General features: G+C 41.2%; 2 protein-coding genes across 2 annotated transcripts; both read left to right on the top strand.

Annotated features, from left to right (window-relative positions):
- The first annotated feature begins 3952 nt into the window (after nucleotides 1-3952).
- On the top strand, nucleotides 3953-5059 carry LOC141571367 (olfactory receptor 1J4-like). Its single transcript, XM_074331588.1, has one exon. It carries the CDS (start codon nucleotides 3953-3955, stop codon nucleotides 4883-4885), a length of 933 nt encoding a protein of 310 aa, XP_074187689.1. The 3' UTR covers nucleotides 4886-5059.
- Nucleotides 5060-8211: 3152 nt separating this feature from the next.
- LOC109447138 (olfactory receptor 1J4) lies at nucleotides 8212-11250 on the top strand. Its single transcript, XM_074331589.1, has 3 exons — nucleotides 8212-8434; nucleotides 8626-8799; nucleotides 10107-11250. The coding sequence occupies exon 3, from the start codon at nucleotides 10156-10158 to the stop codon at nucleotides 11086-11088; it is 933 nt and encodes a 310-aa protein (XP_074187690.1). The 5' UTR covers nucleotides 8212-8434; nucleotides 8626-8799; nucleotides 10107-10155; the 3' UTR covers nucleotides 11089-11250.
- Nucleotides 11251-16206: the final 4956 nt, after the last annotated feature.

Below are 16206 nucleotides of genomic sequence, written 5' to 3' on the forward strand. Positions count from 1 at the left end.
GTTTGGAACGTGTCCTCTCAACCACGAGGTTGCCAGTTCGACTCCCACAAGGGATGGTGGGCAGCGTCCCCTGCAACTAGCATGGCAACTGGACCTGGAGCTGAGCTGTGCCCTCCACAACTAAGACTGAAAGGACAACTTAAAGCTGAAGGCACCCTCCACAACTAAGACTGAAAGGACAACTTGACTTGGAAAAAAGTCCTGGAAGTACACACTGTTCCCCAATAAAGTCCTGTTCCCCTTCCCCAATAAAATCTTTAAAAAAAAAGTGGTATGAGTTTAAGAATCTGAAATAACCTGTTCAAAGATTCAGCAAATAAGTAAACATATTAAGGAAAAGGGAATGACTCCACACCCTTGGGGAAAAGTGCTATGTACATGGTAAAGGAGAGGCTGGAAAGAACTCTATGGTGTGAACTTATGGGGTATAAAACGTATGAATACATTGAATTCTATGTTATATATCAACATACTGTTTCCATCCCCCATTCTTTCTACTCACTCCTGACCCACCTCCTATGGTTAGTCATTCCTTTAGTTTCTTAGCTTCTCGCTTTTACTTTTTGTGTTTCTTTTATATATATTTCCTACTTGGTTCTCTGACATCATTTAGAAACCTTGTAAGCAATGAATACACCTAACATTTCAAAATGAATAACAACGGTAATGGATTATAATTCAGAGAATAAATAAGAATCTATGGGTCCATAATGATATAAATCAATTAAAAATGAGTGGGGAATAAGGGAAAGATCCTTCTTACATGAGAATGTAACTAATAAATGTATTAATAGAAGAAATGTTAGAATTAGAAAATCAGCATTTGTCCTCTACATTTGCGATAACTTTGTCACAGAAGAATCACAAGGGGATGTTAAATATAGTGGGTGAAATTTTAATAGGAAAAAAGTTACATTTGTATAGTCTCAAAATACCTACCCAAATGATACCTATTAATTTCAAGGTTAAAATAGTACCTTACAGTAGAGAACCTGGCAGATACCACCTGGCCAATTGATCAAGGATAAAAACACTAGTAGTTGGAAACATTGATGTCATGCCTTCTGATGATATGCACTACAGTATACCTGCCAAAAATCTAAGCCTGAGTTACATATATGTACATATGTACAAGCATACAGAAGGTAAACAGTATAATGTTAACCATTAGGGAATCTGGGTGAAGCCTGTGCAGGAAGTCTTCATGTCATGTTTGCAACTCAACTAAATCTTTAGAATCATTTCAAAATAAAAAGTTGAAAAGTCCTTTGTCCCAGCTGGATCAATGTCCAAGAAAAAGGCGTCCAGGTCACGGCTGGCATCAGGGACACCATCCCCTGGGATCCCAGAACCTCTGGCTCTAGGACATGCAGCTCCCCAAAGGACAGCAAGAAATTAGCCAGAAGCCTGGGGACTTAGTTTCAGTCCTCTCATTAGTAATTAAGTGTTATCTTTAGACTCACTTCCCTGGAGCTGGTTAAGGAACACGAAAGTCTGCTAGAAGCACTAGGGCCACAGATAGTTGTTTTATTTGTCTGGATACTGAGTCTCCTGAAGAGAAGCTGAGGAGCTGGGCAGCAGCCCGGAGCAGGTGTCTGAACTCACCCACGATGAGTACAGATCAGAGGAGCTGGAAATCTGCACTTGGTGATGGATCTGCCTATGGGCTTGTGGGTGGTGTATGTATGAGACTCTGTGTTTGTGTGTGTGTGTGTGTGTGTGTGTACTGTATGCTTGTGTACATGTCATTGATGGCTGCATGTATGTGTGTGTACTACGTATCTGACTCACAGCCTGACCCTTTTCCTGAGTTACATCCAATCTGGACCCTGTTTCAGTGCGTGGAGACCAAGTTACCAACCTCCTGGCGTGTGATTAGGGACTCCTGAGTCACACCCATGGTCATAAATTTCTGCATCACAGCTGAGTGATGAGAGTTGAGCATCAGGATGAGAGTGTTGTCTCGCTGCTGGAGGAGAAGAGGCCCAACCTCACCAAGGAACCGAGCTCAGAAGGGCTCACACCTCATCTCAGCAGTGTGTGCTAGTGCACGTGCGAGGTGTGTCTGTGAGTGACACACGCGTGTGTGAGAGCAGGAATGTGTATTGTTTGCTGTTGCCTGTGTGTATGTTACCGTGGGTACGTTACCACGTGCATGAGGTGTGGGTGGTGGTTTAGTGACTGCCTGTGACAGAACAGGCTTCACTGCCCCACGCTGACTGTCTTCCCTGGGAAGGGAACGGATCAGAAGGCACTTCTCAGTAACGGGAGGGTTGTGCTGTTGGTGCAGTGAGTGTGGCTGGGTGTGTATGTGTGTTTTGGGGCATCTGATTTGCATCCATGATCTCAAATATTTCCTTAAGGGCTCTCCTTCTGGGGCACCATTGGCTGAGATAACTAAACTCTAAGCAACTCCCTGTTTCCTGAAACAGATCTGCTATCACTTTCATGTACCTGAGTGTGAAGGAGTCATTCAGAAATTTTATAACTCTTTACTTTCATTAAACATCCCCACAAAAAAAAGAGAGGTAGAAAACAACATCAGCAACAAAACTCCATGCATCATGCTGTGTGAAGTTATTGGGCTGAATCTCCATCAAACAGCGGTGAGAACTTGGGAAAGTTACTTAACTCTTGGCCTCAGTTTCCACATGTATAAAATGGAAAGAATTACATTTTCCTTGTGAATATTACAAAAGGCATTGGTAAATATTTCTTGTATAAACAGAAGATAATGCATTTGAGAATTCTTTTCAGTTTTAAAGTTTATAAATATGAAGGAATGAAATTATCTAGACAGGGGACTAAGAAAATTTTGGACAACTTTGGGTTCTCACAACTCTGAAATAATGTATCGTGCTTGGCTCCCCTAACCAACAGAAGGGAGGTTTCATGTGTAGTGATTAAGAACATGGGCTCGGATCACACAGACATACAGACTGAACCCTATGGAGTAGCTAATACGTGGTAACTTTTAATCTACAGAAAATGATAATACCTGTCTATCAATTTATATATATTATATATCACATATATTATAGATAGAGATATACGTGTGTGTGTATGTGTGTGTGTGCCATTCTGTCCCCTACTGTAGTGTTTTATGCATATGGAATTTTTATCATTTCTGTTTCTATAACTTAAAACTAAAATAGGTAAAGAACACAAATTCTTAGTGCAGCTGTGAAGAGGTTTTAAAATCTGGGAATGTAAGGCTGATGTTTGCATTTAGTTTGAATATGTAGGTAAAGTTCTAGCCCAGACCCAATTATTCACCAAAAGCTCAGCATTATTAGGAAAGACAGTTTGAGGACTATTCTGATTTGAGCGCTATTCAGACTTCAAGAGGCTTTAACTGGCCCCCCATTTCTAGAGTGTCCGTGAGTTTACAGCTGTAGGTCAGCGGGACCCGGCAGCTTCACAGGAGTGTGACAACGCGCTAATGCAGCCTCAGCACTGGGGTCTCACGTGTTACTTTAAGGCAGAAACAACTGGTACCAGTTTGCCGAGGCTCATCCACTATTTCTGCCGCAGTGAACTATTACGGTTTGGCTCTGGCCTGGGCAGAAATGATCTCTCTATGCTCATCATTTTCTACACGCACAGAGGGTGGGGACCTTGTCTTTCTTGTTCACGGCTGCATCTCCGTCCTTGTAGAGGCCCCGACACAGACTCGATGGTCCATAAATAATGGCTGAAGGAAACTCTAAACGCCCTCTTGCTTCTGCACCATGACGTCTTGTTGGCTGATTAGGGTGCGATGTTTTCCTGGAGCCAGACTGGGATGGAGCAAAAGTGCCTGTGTCCACAGGAATGAGGAATTAACAGGAGTGGACTTACACGTTCATGGTTTTCCCAGAGCAGGACAATACGAGATGTGATGGTCCTGGTCATCTTTTCTAGGTTCCTGAGATTCCCAGACCTCCTCCATCCCCGGCAGAACAAGGACAACATGAGGCCTGAGAACCAGAGCAGCATGTCCCACTTCCTCCTGCGGGGGCTCCCCATCAGGCCCGAGCAGCAGGGCGTGTTCTTCGTCCTGTTCCTGGGCATGTACCTGACCACGGTGCTGGGGAACCTGCTCCTCATCCTGCTCATCAGGCTGGACGCTCGCCTGCACACGCCCATGTACTTCTTCCTCAGCCACTTGGCCTTCTCTGATGTTTCTGTTTCATCTGTCACCGTCCCTAGGATGCTCATGGGCATGCTGACTCAGGACCAATCCATCCCCTATGTAGGGTGCATTTTTCAGTTGTATTTTTTCATAGTTTTTGGTACTTTTGACAATCTCCTTCTAGCGGTGATGGCGTATGACAGGTACGTGGCCGTCTGTCACCCTCTACACTACCCCACCATCATGAGGGAGGAGCTGTGTGTGACGCTGGTGGCTGGCTCCTGGCTTGTCTCCTTTGTCCATGCCCTCTTGCACACCCTTCTCTTGGTCCGACTGTCCTTCTGCGCTGACAGTACCATCAACCACTTTTTCTGTGACCTCACTGTGCTCCTGAAGCTGAGCTGCTCGGACATCTCACTGAATGAGCTGGTCCTCTTCACTGAGGGAGGAATATTTTTCACCCTGCCTTTGGGTGGTGTCTTAGGCTCATATATCTGTATAGGGACTATCATCCTGAGGGTTCCCACCACGAAGAGAGTCTTGAAAGCCTTTTCTACCTGTGGCTCCCATCTCTTTGTGGTATCTTTATACTATGGGACACTCGCAAGCGTTTACTTTTTCTCCTCATCGTGGGACTCCAAGGACATAATTGCTTCAGTCATGTACACGGTAGTTACACCCATGCTGAATCCCTTCATCTATAGCCTGAGGAACAGAGACATAAAACAGGCCCTACATGTGTTTGTCAATAGGGCTAACTTCTTCAAGTGACAATCACTAAATCCTCAGATTGCAGTCATGAGCACAGCGAGCTCTCTCTCCTAAGATTATTGCGTGGCCAACATCTCCATATAACTTCAATAGAACATGCATTCTGCTGTCATATGTAGTGCTGTGAATATGTCAACTAGGTCTAGTTTGCTACTTGGATTGGTAATAATTCTTTACCCCTAATTAATGTTTTTGCTTGTTTATCTCCTATAAGATATGTGCAAAATCCTATGCAAAACTTGTCACAATTACAAATGTGGATTTATCTTTTTTCCTTTATCATATGTTAGTTTTTGCTTATGTACTGTTTATAGTATGTTATTGAGGACACGCCAATTTGGCATCACAATATTGCAGTGGTGCGCTGAGGCTGGCTTTCATTGGCTTTAAGCTGATTGTGTGCTGCTCTTCCCAACTCACATTCAATGATATCATGTGGGTAGACTGAAATCAGCTATGAGAAGAATAATTACAAAGTACATGGGCAAGTCCTATAAGAAAGGCGTGTTAAAAAAACAAACAGAAAGAAATTTTAAAAATACATTTAACAGCACAGCACTGCATTTATGATTAGGAGATATTTCTCTTATCTCTGGCATGGGTCCTACACGAACATCTCATCTAATTATTCCGACAGTAATATAGATACTTGATGTCTATATCTACATCTAGTACTACAGTATAGATGGTTAGGATGCAGGTTTCTTGAGGCTACTGTGTACATAATATTTCTTTTCCATCATTTTACTCTAAACTTTTCTATATCCTTATATCCGTGAGGTGTCCACTGTTAATGGTGTAAAGGTAATTTTGATCTTTTTATGTAGATAAACAATTATCATATTTCTGGAGAATTTAATCTAATAATATCGAAGGCAATCATGATATATTTGAATTTATATTTTCCATATTACTATATGTTTTCTATTTGAAACATCATTTTCATAATTATTCTCTTTTCTATCTCTCCCTTTTGATTAAATATATATTTTGTTACTGTATTCCCCATCTATTAACTTATTAATCGTACCTTATTATTATTTTATGACTATGCTGTGATTTCTGTAGAAATTACTCCTTGCTTTCCCTTTAAATTTTTAGAAACTGTAGTATAATATGCTTAACATGAAATTGACCATTTTAACCATTTGAGGTATCAAATCAGTGGCATTTAGTACATTTATCACCACCATCTCATTCTAGGTCCACTGAAGGAAACTCTATGGAAAATCAATGCAATTGAGTATTTTGCAACAGTGAAAAAAACAGCAAAGATATTGTAAGTCAATATGAAGAAATATGCAGGAGATGTTGTTAAATTTAAAACAAGCAATCTACAGCATGCTATCTTTTGTGTAAAAATGATAAAACATACGTGTATCTGTCCATTTGATGAAAAAGAAACACAAGAAGAATAAATCAGAAACCAGGGACACTGCTCTCCTGAAAGAGGTGGGTGGGAATGGGTAGAAAAAAATGGAGAAATGAGTACATTTATTTGTATAGTTTTGACTGTGTTACCTATTACCAGCTGAAAAATAAATAGAAGATGTGATGAATAAAGCAAAATAGAATAAAAGAAAACAAGTGATTCTAAGTACATTGAAAATTAATACCATAATTAGACTTAAGGGGAAAATAAAATAATTAACTTAAGTTTATTCTTAAACCCAGATTTTTGTCTAATGTTCTCACAATAATGAAAAACTGGAAACAAGGTTTTGAGCTGCAGTTAGTGTGTCATTAAAAGTGGTATGAGTTTAAGTTTCTGAAACAACGTGTTAAAAGATTCAGCAAATAAGTGAACATATTAAGAAAAAGGGAATGACTCCACACCCTTGGGGAAGGTGCTATGTATATATCGTAAAGGAGAGGCTGGAAAGAATTCTATGATGTGAACTTATGGGGTTTAGAAAGTATAAATACATTGAAATCTATGTTATATATCAACATACTGTTCCCATCCCCCATTCTTTCTACTCACTCCTGACCCTACTCCTATGGGTAGTTGTTCCTTTAGTTTCCTAGTTTCTAGCTTTTACTCCCCGTGTTTCTTTTATATATATTTCCTAGTTGGGTTCTCTGGCATCGTTTAGAAGCGTTTAAAGCAATGAATACACCTAACATTTCAAAATGAACAACAATGGTAATGGATTATAACTCAGAGAATAAATAGGAATCAATGAATCCATAACGATATAAATCAATTAAAAACAAATGAGTGGGGATTAAGGGAAAGATCCTTCTTACAGGAGAATGTAACTAATAAATGTATTAATAGAAGAAATGTTAGAATTAGAAAATCAGCATTTGTCCTCTACATTTGCGATAACTTTGTCACAGAAGAATCACAAGGGGATGTTAAATATAGTGGGTGAAATTTTAATAGGAAAAAAGTTACCTTTGTATAGTCTCAAAATACCTACCCAAATGATACCTATTAATTTCAAGGTTAAAATAGTACCTTACAGTAGAGAACCTGGCAGACACCACCTGGCCAATTGATCAAGGATAAAAACACTAGTAGTTGGAAACATTGATGTCATGCCTTCTGATGATATGCACTACAGTATACCTGCCAAAAATCTAAGCCTGAGTTACATATATGTACATATGTACAAGCATACAGAAGGTAAACAGTATAATGTTAACCATTAGGGAATCTGGGTGAAGCCTGTGCAGGAAGTCTTCATGTCATGTTTGCAACTCAACTATATCTTTAGAATCATTTCAAAATAAAAAGTTGAAAAGTCCTTTGTCCCAGCTGGAACAATGCCAAAGAACACAGGCGTCCAGGTCACGGCTGGCATCAGGGACACCATCCCCTGGGACCCCAGAACCTCTGGCTCTAGGACACGCAGCTCCCCAAAGGACAGCAAGAAATTAGCCAGAAGCCTGGGGACTTAGTTTCAGTCCTCTCATTAGTAATTAAGTGTTGTCTTTAGACTCACTTCCCTGGAGCTGGCTAAGGAACACGAAAATCTGTTAGAAATACGAGTATGACAAATAGTTCTTTTCATCTGGTACTGAGTCTCCTGAAGAGAAGCTGAGGAGCTGGGCAGCAGCCCGGAGCAGGTGTCTGAACTCACCCACGATGAGTCCAGGTCAGAGGAGCTGGAAATCTGCACTTGGTGATGGATCTGCCTGTGGGCCTGTGGGTGGTGTATGAGACTCTGTGCTCGTGACTGTGTGTGTGTGTGTGTGTACTGTATGCTGTGTACATATCATTTGATGGCTGCACGTATGTGTGTGTACTACGTATCTGACTCACAGCCTGACTATTTCCTGAGTTACATCCAATCTGGGTCCAGTTTCAGTGCGTGGAGACCAAGTTACCAGCCTCCTAGCGTGTGATTAGGGACTCCTGACTCACACCCATGATCATAAATTTCTGCATCACAGCTGAGCGATGAGAGCTGAGCATCGGGATGAGAGTGTTGTCTCGCTGCTGGAGGAGAAGAGGCCCGAACTCACCAAGGAACCGAGCTCAGAAGGGCTCACACCTCAGCTCAGCAGTGTTTACTGTTGTCTATGTGGATGTTCCTGTAGGTGCGTTACCACGTGCATGAGGTGTGGGAGGGAGTGTGTTGTTGGTGCAGTGAGTGTGGCTGGGTGTGCATGTGTGTTTTGGGGCATCTGATATGCATCCATGACCTCAATATTTCCTTAAGGGCCCTCCTTCTGGGGCACCATTGGCTGAGATAACTAAACTCTAAGCAACTCCCTGTTTCCTGAAACAGATGTGCTATCACTTTCACGTACCTGAGTGTGAAGGAGTCATTCAGAATTTTGCAACCCTTTACTTTAATTAAATGTCCCCACAAAAAGAAAGAAAGACAGAAAACGACAACTACAAGAAAACTCCAAGCTTCATGCTGTGTGAAGTTATTGGACCGAATCGCCATCAAATAACGGTGAGAACTTGAGAAAGTTACTTAACTCTTTGGCCTCAGTTTCCACATGTATAAACAGAAAGAACTGCATTTGCCTTGTGAATCTTACAGGGCGCTTGGTAAATATTTCTTGTATAAGTAGAAGTTAATGCATTTGAGAATTTCTTTCAGTTTTAAAGTTTATAAATATGAAGGAATGAAATTATCCAGGCAGGGGACTAAGAGAATGTTGGACAACTTTGGGTTCTCGCAACTCTGAAATAATGTATCATGCTTGGCTCCCCTAACCAACAGAAGGGAGGTTTCCTGGGTGTTGGTTGAGAATATGGGCTCTGATCACACAAACATACTAGACTGAACCCCTGGAGTAGCTAATACGTGGTAACATTTAATCTACAGAAAATGATAATACATATCTATCAATTTATATATATTATATATCACATATATTATAGATAGAGATATACGTGTGTGTGTGTGTGTGTGTGTGTGTGTGCCATTCTGTCCCCTATTGTAGTGTTTTATGCATATGGAATTTTTATCAATTCTGTTTCTATAACTTAATACTAAAATAGGTGAAAGAACACCAATTCTTAGTGCACCTGTGAAGAGGTTTCAAAGTCTGGGAATGTAAGGCTGATGTTTGCATTTAGTTTGAAAATGTAGGTAAAGTTCTAGCCCAGACCCAATTGTTCACCAAAAGCTCAGCATTATTAGGAAAGACAGTTTGAGGACTATTCTGATTTGGGTGCTATTCTGGCTTCAAGAGGCTTTAACTGGCCCCCCATTTCTAGAGTGTCCGTGAGTTTACAGCTGTAGGTCAGTGGGACCTGGCAGCTTCACAGGAGTGTGACAACTCGCTAATGCAGCCTCAGCACTGGGGTCTCACGTGTTACTTTAAGGCAGAAACAACTGGTACCAGTTTGCCGAGGCTCATCCACTATTTCTGCTGCAGTGAACTAACTATTACGGTTTGGCTCTGGCCTGGGCAGAAATGATCTCTCTATGCTCATCATTTTCTACACGCACAGAGGGTGGGGACCTTGTCTTTCTTGTTCACGGCTGCATCTCCGTCCTTGTAGAGGCCCCGACACAGACTCGATGGTCCATAAATAATGGCTGAAGGAAACTCTGAATGCCCTCTTGCTTCTGCACCATGACGTCTTGCTGGCGGATTAGGGTGCGATGTTTTCCTGGAGCCAGACTGGGATGGAGCAAAGGTGCCTGTGTCCGCAGGAATGAGGAATTAAAAGGAGTGGACTTACACGTTCATGGTTTTCCCAGAGCAGGACAATACGAGATGTGATGGTCCTGGTCATCTTTTCTAGGTTCCTGAGATTCCCAAACCTCCTCCATCCCTGGAAGAACAAGGGCAGCATGAGGCCTGAGAACCAGAGCAGCGTGTCCCACTTCCTCCTGCGGGGCCTCCCCATCAGGCCCGAGCAGCAGGGCGTGTTCTTCGTCCTGTTCCTGGGCATGTACCTGACCACGGTGCTGGGGAACCTGCTCCTCATCCTGCTCATCAGGCTGGACGCTCGCCTGCACACGCCCATGTACTTCTTCCTCAGCCACTTGGCCTTCTCTGATGTTTCTGTTTCATCTGTCACCGTCCCTAGGATGCTCATGGGCATGCTGACTCAGGACCAATCCATCCCCTATGCAGGGTGCATTTTTCAGTTGTATTTTTTCATAGTTTTTGGTGCTTTTGACAATCTCCTTCTAGCGGTGATGGCGTATGACAGGTACGTGGCCGTCTGTCACCCTCTACACTACCCCACCATCATGAGGGAGGAGCTGTGTGTGACGCTGGTAGCTGGCTCCTGGGTTATCTCCTTTGTCCGTGCCCTCTTGCACACCCTCCTCTTGGTCCAACTGTCCTTCTGCACTGACAGTACCATCAATCACTTTTTCTGTGAGCTCACTGTGCTCCTGAAGCTGAGCTGCTCGGACATCTCACTCAATGAGCTGGTCCTCTTCACTGAGGGAGGAATATTATTCATCCTGCCTTTGGGTGGTGTCTTAGGGTCATATATCTGTATAGGGACTATCATCGTGAGGGTCCCCACAACGAAGAGACTCTTGAAAGCCTTCTCTACCTGTGGCTCCCATCTCTTTGTGGTATCTTTATACTATGGGACACTCGCAAGCATTTACTTTTTCTCCTCATCGTGGGACTCCAAGGACATAATTGCTTCAGTCATGTACACGGTAGTTACACCCATGCTGAATCCCTTCATCTATAGCCTGAGGAACAGAGACATAAAACAGGCCCTACATGTGTTTGTCAATAGGGCTAACTTCTTCAAGTGACAATCACTAAATCTTCAGATTGCAGTCATGAGCACAGCGAGCTATTTCTCCTAAGATTATTGCGTGGCCGACATCGCCATATAACCTCAATAGAACATGCATTCTGCTGTCATATGTAGTGCTGTGAATATGTCAACTAGGTCTAGTTTGCTACTTGGATTGGTAATAATTCTTTACCCCTAATTAATGTTTTTGCTTGTTTATCTCCTATAAGATATGTGCAAAATCCTATGCAAAACTTGTCACAATTACAAATGTGGATTTATCTTTTTTCCTTTGTCATGTCAGTTTTTGTTTATGTACTGTTTATAGTATGTTATTGAGGACACGCCAATTTGGCATCACAATATTGCAGTGGTGCGCTGAAGCTGGCTTTCACTGGCTTTAAGCTGATTGTGTGCTGCTCTTCCCAACTCACGTTCAATGACATCATGTGGGTAGACTGAAATCATCCATGATAAGAATAATTACAAAGTACATGGGCAAGGCCTATAAGAAAGGCGTGTTAAAAAAACAAACAGAAAGAAATTTTAAAAATACATTTAACAGCACAGCACTGCATTTATAATTAGGAGATATTTCTCTTATCTCTGGCATGGGTCCTACACAAACATCTCATCTAATTATTCCAACAGTAATATAGATACTTGATGTCTATATCTACATCTAGTACTACAGTATAGATGGTTAGGATGCAGGTTTCTTGAGGCTACTGTGTACATAATATTTCTTTTCCATCATTTTACTCTAAACTTTTCTATATCCTTATATCCGTGAGGTGTCCACTGTTAATAGTGTAAAGGTAATTTTGATCTTTTTATGTAGATAAACAATTATCATATTTCTGGAGAATTTAATCTAATAATATCAAATGCAATCATGATATATTTGAATTTATATTTTCCATATTACTATATGTTTTCTATTTGAAACATCATTTTCATAATTATTCTCTTTTCTATCTCTCCCTTTTCATTACATATATATTTTGTTATTGTATTCCCCATCTATTAACTTATTAATCATACCTTATTATTATTTTATGACTATTCTGTGATTTCTGTAGAAATTACTCCTTGCTTTCCCTTTAAATTTTTAGAAACTGTAGTATAATATGCTTAACATGAAATTGACCATTTTAACCATTTGAGGTATCAATTCAGTGGCATTTAGTACATTTATCAACACCATCTCATTCTAGGTCCCCTGAAGAAACTCTATGGAAAATCAATGCAATTGAGTATTTTGCAACAGTGAAAAAAACAGCAAAGATATTGTAAGTCAATATGAAGAAATACGCAGGAGATGTTGTTAAATTTAAAACAAGCAATCTATAGCATGCTATGTTTTGTGTAAAAATGATAAAACATACGTGTATCTGTCCATTTGATGAAAAAGAAACACAAGAAGAATAAATCAGAAACCAGGGACACTGCTCTCCTAAAAGAGGTGGGTGGGAATGGGTAGAAAAAAATGGAGAGATGAGTACATTTATTTGTATAGTTTTGACTGTGTTACCTATTACCAGCTGAAAAATAAATAGAAGACGTGATGAATAAAGCAAAATAGAATAAAAGAAAACAAGTGATTCTAAGTACATTGAAAATTAATACCATAATTAGACTTAAGGGGAAAATAAAATAATTAACTTAAGTTTATTCTTAAACCCAGATTTTGTCTAATGTTCTCACAATAATGAAAAACTGGAAACAAGGTTTTGAGCTGCAGTTAGTGTGTCATTAAAAGTGGTATGAGTTTAAGTTTCTGAAACAACGTGTTAAAAGATTCAGCAAATAAGTGAACATATTAAGAAAAAGGGAATGACTCCACACCCTTGGGGAAAGGTGCTATGTATATATTGTAAAGGAGAGGCTGGAAAGAATTCTATGATGTGAACTTATGGGGTTTAGAAAGTATAAATACATTGAAATCTACGTTATATATCAACATACTGTTCCCATCCCCCATTCTTTCTACTCACTCCTGACCCTACTCCTATGGGTAGTTGTTCCTTTAGTTTCCTAGTTTCTAGCTTTTACTCCCCGTGTTTCTTTTATATATATTTCCTAGTTGGGTTCTCTGGTATCGTTTAGAAGCGTTTAAAGCAATGAATACACCTAACATTTCAAAATGAACAACAATGGTAATGGATTATAACTCAGAGAATAAATAGGAATCAATGAATCCATAACGATATAAATCAATTAAAAACAAATGAGTGGGGATTAAGGGAAAGATCCTTCTTACAGGAGAATGTAACTAATAAATGTATTAATAGAAGAAATGTTAGAATTAGAAAATCAGCATTTGTCCTCTACATTTGCGATAACTTTGTCACAGAAGAATCACAAGGGGATGTTAAATATAGTGGGTGAAATTTTAATAAGAAAAAAGTTACCTTTGTATAGTCTCAAAATACCTACCCAAATGATACCTATTAATTTCAAGGTTAAAATAGTACCTTACAGTAGAGAACCTGGCAGACACCACCTGGCCAATTGATCAAGGATAAAAACACTAGTAGTTGGAAACATTGATGTCATGCCTTCTGATGATATGCACTACAGTATACCTGCCAAAAATCTAAGCCTGAGTTACATATGTACATATGTACAAGCATACAGAAGGTAAACAGTATAACGTTAACCATTAGGGAATCTGGGTGAAGCCTGTGCAGGAATTCTTCATGTCATGTTTGCAACTCAACTATATCTTTAGAATCATTTCAAAATAAAAAGTTGAAAAGTCCTTTGTCCCAGCTGGAACAATGCCAAAGAACACAGGCGTCCAGGTCACGGCTGGCATCAGGGACACCATCCCCTCGGACCCCAGAACCTCTGGCTCTAGGACACGCAGCTCCCCAAAGGACAGGAAGAAATTAGCCAGAAGCCTGGGGACTTAGTTCCAGTCCTCTCATTAGTAATTAAGTGTCATCTTTAGACTCACTTACTTCCCTGGAGCTGGTTAAGGAACACGAAAGTCTGTTAGAAGCACTAGGGCCACAGATAGTTGTTTTATTTGTCTGGATACTGAGTCTCCTGAAGAGAAGCTGAGGAGCTGGGCAGCAGTCCGGAGCAGGTGTCTGAACTCACCCACGATGAGTCCAGGTCAGAGGAGCTGGAAATCTGCACTTGGTGATGGATCTGCCTGTGGGCCTGTGGGTGGTGTATGAGACTCTGTGCTCGTGACTGTGCCTGTGTGTGTGTGTGTACTGTATGCTGTGTACATATCATTTAATGGCTGCACGTATGTGTGTGTACTACGTATCTGACTCACAGCCTGACCCTTTTCCTGAGTACATCCAATCTGGGTCCTGTTTCAGTGCGTGGAGACCAAGTTACCAGCCTCCTAGCGTGTGATTAGGGACTCCTGACTCACACCCATGATCATAAATTTCTGCATCACAGCTGAGCGATGAGAGCTGAGCATCGGGATGAGAGTGTTGTCTCGCTACTGGAGGAGAAGAGGCCCGAACTCACCAAGGAACCGAGCTCAGAAGGGCTCACACCTCAGCTCAGCAGTGTTTACTGTTGTCTATGTGGATGTTCCTGTAGGTGCGTTACCACGTGCATGAGGTGTGGGAGGCAGTGTGTTGTTGGTGCAGTGAGTGTGGCTGGGTGTGCATGTGTGTTTTGGGGCATCTGATTTGCATCCATGACCTCAATATTTCCTTAAGGGCCCTCCTTCTGGGGCACCATTGGCTGAGATAACTAAACTCTAAGCAACTCCCTGTTTCCTGAAACAGATCTGCTATCACTTTCACGTACCTGAGTGTGAAGGAGTCATTCAGAATTTTGCAACCCTTTACTTTAATTAAATGTCCCCACAAAAAGAAAGAAAGACAGAAAACGACAACTACAAGAAAACTCCAAGCTTCATGCTGTGTGAAGTTATTGGTACGAATCGCTATCAAATAGCGGTGAGAACTTGAGAAAGTTACTTAACCCTTTGGCCTCAGTTTCCACATGTATAAAACGGAAAGAACTACATTTGCCTTGTGAATCTTACAGGGCGCTTGGTAAATATTTCTTGTATAAGTAGAAGATAATGCATTGAGAATTTCTTTCAGTTTTAAAGTTTATAAATATGAAGGAATGAAATTATCCAGGCAGGGGACTAAGAGAATGTTGGACAACTTTGGGTTCTCGCAACTCTGAAATAATGTATCATGCTTGGCTCCCCTAACCAACAGAAGGGAGGTTTCCTGGGTGTTGGTTGAGAATATGGGCTCGGATCACACAAACATACTAGACTGAACCCCTGGAGTAGCTAATACGTGGTAACATTTAATCTACAGAAAATGATAATACATATCTATCAATTTATATATATTATATATCACATATATTATAGAGATATACGTGTGTGTGTGTGTGTGTGTGTATGCCATTCTGTCCCCTATTGTAGTGTTTTATGCATATGGAATTTTTATCAATTCTGTTTCTATAACTTAATACTAAAATAGGTGAAAGAACACCAATTCTTAGTGCACTTGTGAAGAGGTTTCAAAGTCTGGGAATGTAAGGCTGATGTTTGCATTTAGTTTGAATATGTAGGTAAAGTTCTAGCCTAGACCCAATTGTTCCCCAAAAGCTCAGCATTATTAGGAAAGACAGTTTGAGGACTACTCTGATTTGAGCACTATTCAGACTTCAAGAGGCTTTAACTGGCCCCCCATTTCTAGAGTGTCCGTGAGTTTACAGCTGTAGGTCAGCGGGACCCGGCAGCTTCACAGGAGTGTGACAACGCGCTAACGCAGCCTCAGCACTGGGGTCTCACGTGTTACTTTAAGGCAGAAACAACTGGTACCAGTTTGCCGAGGCTCATCCGCTATTTCTGCCGCAGTGAACTATTACGGTTTGGCTCTGGCCTGGGCAGAAATGATCTCTCTATGCTCATCATTTTCTACACGCACAGAGGGCGGGGACCTTGCCTTTCTTGTTCATGGCTGCACCTCCGTCCTTGTAGTGGCCCCAACACAGACTCGATGGTCCATAAATAATGGCTGAAGGAAACTCTGAATGCCCTCTTGCTTCTGCACCATGACGTCTTGTTGGCAGATTAGGGTGCCATGTTTTCCTGGAGCCAGACTGGGCTGGAGCAAAGGTGGCTGTGTCC

This window comes from Rhinolophus sinicus, linkage group LG04 (genome assembly GCF_036562045.2).
Source record: "Rhinolophus sinicus isolate RSC01 linkage group LG04, ASM3656204v1, whole genome shotgun sequence".
NCBI lineage: Eukaryota > Metazoa > Chordata > Mammalia > Chiroptera > Rhinolophidae > Rhinolophus > Rhinolophus sinicus.